The 5,988-nt window shown below is 34.9% G+C and overlaps 1 protein-coding gene across 1 annotated transcript; it reads left to right on the top strand.

The window, feature by feature from the left end:
• Positions 1-3,092: 3,092 nt before the first annotated feature.
• LOC129745283 (bax inhibitor 1-like) lies at positions 3,093-5,356 on the top strand. Its single transcript, XM_055738259.1, has 3 exons — positions 3,093-3,372; positions 3,774-4,227; positions 4,740-5,356. The coding sequence occupies exons 1-3, from the start codon at positions 3,311-3,313 to the stop codon at positions 4,944-4,946; spliced, it is 723 nt and encodes a 240-aa protein (XP_055594234.1). The 5' UTR covers positions 3,093-3,310; the 3' UTR covers positions 4,947-5,356.
• The last annotated feature ends 632 nt before the right edge of the window (positions 5,357-5,988 follow it).

Raw genomic sequence — 5,988 nt, 5'->3', positions numbered from 1 at the left:
ATGATACCTAAAAAACAATTCTTATATGTACTGTCAAACATACAGTCTAGTTCGGATGAGGTTTAAACAAAAAAAAACACCCAAACGGAAAGGTGCAAAAACTGTTCATCATTCGTTTTATTCAAACTGTCTACCTGTGGTTTCTGTTTGCACTCACCTTGCGTCCTACTGCCTGATAAGAGGGATGATCTCCGCCCAATGGATGTGCAGTACCAACCACGGTTGATGATGTAGAGAGGTTTGTTCCCTTAAGAGGATACTTTTCCATGCCACAAGTTGCGTTTGAAACACAAAATAAGATACAAGCAACCGAATTTTCCACTCACAAGTTCACTTTATTATTCTATTTGATTTAAAAAAATTGCTTTTATTGGAAGGCAATGAAATAAACAAATTTGAGAACTTTCTTAATGCGAATAACCATAGAACACTGATAGTGGCCGGCGTTACTTTTTCGTACCTTTTGATAGATCTTGAGAATAAAATATAAAATACCTTATAGCTCTCATTTCTACTATGGTACAAGCGTTCAGGTGTTGCCCACCGTGTTGATATGAAATGCTTTCTTTTCAAATTGTAAATATAAATAAAAAATATTGCAAGGAATGCATTCGAATGGCTCAAAGTTGAAATAGTCCATATTTCAAATAGAATGAAAATCCTGAGCATGATGTTATATTTGATTGAAATATAAACTGAACATCGTCTCTTCGTGGAATGGACTTTTTTAATGTTCGTAAATGCATCTTATTATTTTGTATGATGCTATCGTAAAAGATAATTATACTGCTTTCAAATTTGTGAAGAAATGAAAAATAATGCATACATATTTTGTTAATAGGAAACGATACCTCTTCATAGAAACCAGTTCATTGTTTAAGATTCTATTATTCAGTAGATTTTAAAGACTACTGACGCCAAAGTAACAACATGCCCTGAAAGCATTTTCAGAATCCAATATATAGAGTGATTTATTTCAACATTAAGCCCTACATCTGAGTTATATGATGAGATTTGTACTAAACCTATTTTTTATACACTCGATAATGGATTCACACTAATGAAGAACAAGATCACAAAGATGTTCATTTACTGCTATGCGAGTTCTATTTTTTCTGCACGTCATACATTTTACGAAATGTAGATCACTGTTCTACGACATTTTAATTGTTTTTACATCAATGAAGTGCACGCATTGACGAAGAATCACTCGCGACGAGAATAAACAATATATTTTTCCGAATATCACTCGAAATTTGTGTTTTTATTCCGGACTACCGACGACGACTCATAAAACTGGCATATTTTCAACGATGTTGGAAAAAAAAGTGACAGCTATCATCAATGGTTGATTGTGATTGAAAGGTGTGTTCAACAAAACTCAATCGAAATCAATTGAAATGGATTGACAGCTGATCAGCTGTTTTACCAATTGACTTCAATCGATTTCTATCAGGCTGCTGAATGAACAGCCTGACACTAATACTAACGCGCTGTGTTTGTTGTCATTTTTTATTCAGCTGTGCACTTTTCATAATCTAGCAAGGTGAAATTTACCTGAATTGAGCTCAATGAAAAGGTACATTCGTGGTGCGGTTTTTTTTAATTCAGTTGCCTACGTAGCAAGCAAAATTTGAGCTGCAGCTGGAATAGTTTTTATTTATCCCATGACCCGCGGTCAGCACGTAGCGTAGCTTGCTTCTAAACATTTCTTTTCCTAGACTTAAAAGTGACAGAATTGACTTGAGCCATACATTTGCGATGGTTGGACCGGGTCGATTTTAAAATTTGAATGATAAAACGGCAATGGTCAAGGATGGTGACAGCAGCTCGGAGAGAAGAAGATGTTATGTAACAACAACAGAAAGGAGGCAATGGCATTTGACTCGGACAATCTCGAAATGAAGAAACTGCAGTCCAAGTTGGAGAGACAATTGTGGCCGATAAATCGCATTTCAAGTGATCTGACAAAAAAAAAGCTTATTATACTATTAAACACGATTATTAAATAATTTTGAAGTATGAATTAATAAAAATCAGTATTTGCATGAATTAAGTATTTTTTATTTATGATTTGATATTATTCCATTGATAGAACTAAGCAAACATTAAATATGTACCTTTTTCCTAGGTGAATTGAAAAAAGGTAAAATTTACCTTTTTTGCTAGGTTGAATGAAAAAAAGGTGAAATGTACCTTTTTTTTAATTTACCTCGAAAGAGGGGTGGAAAAAATTACCCCAGTTATTCGGTAAATTTTAGCTTTTTTTATATTCCAGCATATTTGCTGGCACAGCAACACCGACTCAGCATGACTGGCACAGCACAACAGACCCAGCACCACCGACCAGCACGACTAGCACAGCACCACCGACTCAGAATACCTGGCATAGCAATATTGATTCAGCATGACTGGCATAGCACCACCGACCCAGCACCACCGACCAGCACCACTGACTCAGCACGACTAGCACTGCACCACCGACTCAGCCCACGACAGGAAACACAAATGACATAACTTTCATTTCTAATTCTAATAATTTTTCACAACTAACCAAATCAGCTGTTTTTGACAGAAAACAACTGCATTTGTGTTAGTGTGATAGAAATCGATAGAAATGAATCCTGCTTCCGAGCTTGATCGTTTTCGATTGGTTTCGATCGATTTCGATTGGCTTTATTGAACGTCAATTGGATTAGTTTCGATCACAACATTGGCTGAGTGAACAACAATTTACCAATCGAAATCGATTGAAACCGATTCCAATTGGCTGTTGAACGGACTTGAAGAAGAGTCATCAATTTACACGCTAATCACATGTGCCTCAAAGTAGAGTACTGTTAAAAATGAGCACCCATCAGAAAAAATGAGAAGTTTGCTTGTTACAGCGTACGTATGCGTTTCAAAAGATTGTCTGATGGTTCTCTGAGGATGAATTTAGGATGGTAAAATTTCGTCAATTTATCAAAAGGTGTTGTGCATTGAAATAATATGCCAATTATAAGAGCGACTGTATCCGTGGTCTCTTCTTGGGTTTAATTTACATCATGCATGCACAATGATTCATAATCCCTTTCCACATGTGAGTCCACAACCTGCCATCATCATTTCGTCGAAAGAAATCAAAGCAAACGGGAGTGTCAAAAGCGAAAAAATAAAATTTCCTCATTGGCCAAATCGAGTCGTAATTAGTGAATTTTATCAAGTTTGAGCGATTATTGTGACTGTTTTCAGTAATAAAAGTAGCAGAAACTATTAGCATTCTTGTTGGAATTCAGTTTACATCGGAAAAAGTAAAGCAAAAGAAGTAATGGCCACGTCATTCAGCAATTTTTCTTACCAGCGCTTTATGCGAAACATGGGGCAGAATCTGTAAGTACTTTTCAAGCCATTTATTTGCACAATAAGTTACCAAACATGGATGAATCAGCAAATCATAAGCACTTAAGTTTAACTTATTTTTGCTCTTTACCTTGTGTTTATATTTAAAATTCGAATTATTTAAAAGAACTACGAAGATCAATAGAAAAGTAAAAAAATGAGTTTTTAAACTATTCTTAGATTTAGTAAGACTTCATATTTCGTTTTAAGTTGGTATATATTGAACATTTTATTCAAAAACAATATCTGAAGGACACGTATCTTGGAATGAATAATTGATCGCCCTTTAGCACGTAGCCTTGAGTAATCTTAACTGCATCGAAAGAAGAAAAGGAATGCAATAGGAAAATATTGTTGTGAAATAATCAACTAATTTTGGCGTATTTTTTCAGTGAACCATCGCTGCGCACCCATCTCTCCAAAGTCTATGCCTGCCTAACGGCTACATGTGGAGCAGCAACAATCGGTTCCCTCGTCCATTTAAATGGCATTTGGGAAGCTGGTATTTTGAGCGCTTTGATATCACTTGGTCTAGTCCTCGGACTGGTTTTCACTCCGGACAATGGTAAAAACTTCCACATTCGTCTGGGGATGTTGCTCGGGTTTGGGGCCTTCACTGGACATTCATTCGGGCTTCTGTTGGAGCAGATCATCTTTATCAATCCCGCCATCGTGGTCACGGCACTCGTCGGTACCACTACTATCTTTACTGCTCTTAGTGCTTCGGCTGTGTTGGCCAAGCGAGGCAGCTATCTTTTCCTGGGTGGAATCCTGATGAGCACTTTGAGCGCTATGGCGTTGATCAGCTTGGGCAATATATTGTTCCGATCCTATTTTGTTCAGGAGGTATGTACGCTTCAATTATAATGAAAATCATCCATCTAATGTCATATTCGTTTTCATCTGGTGGAATGATGGTTGTGCACCAACTGCTGTCATTTCATATAAAAAAAAACGCTTTGACAGCACTTGGTGCACTACCGGTGCACCACCAGGATGAAAACGAATATGGCATAACTAATTCACTGCACTACCTTAAATATGATAAGATGGTTTTTTTTAAACATAGGTTTGTTTATTAAATGAGATGGTATTGTATCTCAAGATATTCAAGCGAGTTTTGTATTTTAAACTTTTTGATCCATGGTCAATCATTCTTCACTTTTAAAGAGTTTATCACAAAGTTTATCACAAGTATGGACTTGTATAATTTTAATAAGTGTCGAAAAATGGTCGTTTGGTTAATTTCTCATATGGTAAAACTATTTTTGTAAACTAGCCATATTTCTCGTGACTAACTTTCTATTTATGTATTAGAATTTGATAAAAATATAATTTTTAATTTCGTTTAATTATAGATTAACCTGTACCTGGGTCTTGCGGTTATGTCTGGATTTGTTCTATTTGACACTCAGATGATTATGGAGAAACATCGTTTGGGAAGCAACGATTGTATTGCCCATTCATTAGACCTGTTCTATGATGTCATTGGCATCTTCCGTCGTCTTTTGATCATCCTGACCCAGAAGGAGCAGAACCAAGAACGTAAGCGGAAAAATAACTAAACCATTTTACGAGGTGTGTTTTCTTCTCAGTACATTTGCAACATATTCATAATTGATGATGTACTACCTTACTATTCGTGGTGTATTTGGAGAAACAAAATATTAACGTCAGTGAAGATGTATTTCAAGGCGTATCTATTGATAGAACCGGTGTTTAAAGAACCCAAAATGTTGTAGTTGTTGGTGTTAAGGTCTAAAAAATTTCAAACTTGAAGAAAAATTTCACCCGATTGGAAAGCTATGGAATTCAAAAATAAAACTAAGAAGCTCAGCGTTTCGTAAAACATTCGTTGGCTTGCACTATTATCCAGATTTGTTATCATTCGAATGTCAAATCAATTATTTTGTAGTGGAGCGGTGTAATACATCTTGTAGTTCTTTTTTCAACAATAAATAACTATTTACGGAAATTTTAGTGTTTTGTCAATCCGAAATCATTTGGAGGGTGTACAAGAGTTTCAAGGTTTCTAGCTGCAAAGATTGATAGCTTCCCAATATATAACTTGAAATAAGAAACATTTATTTCCAAAGAAAAAATTTAAATAAAAAAAATGAAGTAGGTACATATTATCGGAGTAAGTATTCTGTAAAACTTTCCGATACTAATCCCATCTTTCTACGCATAACTTAGCCCTTTAATTTCAGTTCTTAATATTTTTTGTAACAGATAGACGTTGATAAAAATGATTGCATATCGATTGGCATAAAGTCATTTGCACGCAGAGAAAACTTAGATTTAGAAACGAAACAAAACTGACTTCAAAATATTATTTTTTTTGGAATCAAACTCCTGGTTTCTTTGAATCAATTAATTATGGTTTTGATTGAAATGAATAATTTTTGAAAGAAGGAAATAATTTTTGAATCGAAAAATTTTGAATTTTAAACAAAATCTTTGATTCAAAAGCAATTTGTTCAAAATTCTTTTGAAACAAAGTAAATTTTCTTTCAACCAAAGAAAAAGGTTTTCAATGCAAAGGAATAATTTCTTTGAATAAAAATTTCAAACTTAGAAGGTTTTTTGTATTGAGCAAGAAGAATT

This window comes from Uranotaenia lowii, chromosome 2 (genome assembly GCF_029784155.1).
Source record: "Uranotaenia lowii strain MFRU-FL chromosome 2, ASM2978415v1, whole genome shotgun sequence".
Lineage (NCBI taxonomy): Eukaryota > Metazoa > Arthropoda > Insecta > Diptera > Culicidae > Uranotaenia > Uranotaenia lowii.
The sequence above is the reverse complement of the archived record's forward strand: the minus strand, read 5'-3'. Positions and strand labels throughout refer to the sequence as shown.

Coding starts and splice junctions, on each gene's coding strand:
- LOC129745283 (XM_055738259.1), top strand. CDS start 3,311: ATGGCCACGTCATTCAGCAATTTTTCTTACCAGCGCTTTATGCGAAAC. Junction 3,373..3,773: donor CGAAACATGGGGCAGAATCT/GTAAGTACTTTT, acceptor GTATTTTTTCAG/TGAACCATCGCTGCGCACCC. Junction 4,228..4,739: donor GATCCTATTTTGTTCAGGAG/GTATGTACGCTT, acceptor GTTTAATTATAG/ATTAACCTGTACCTGGGTCT.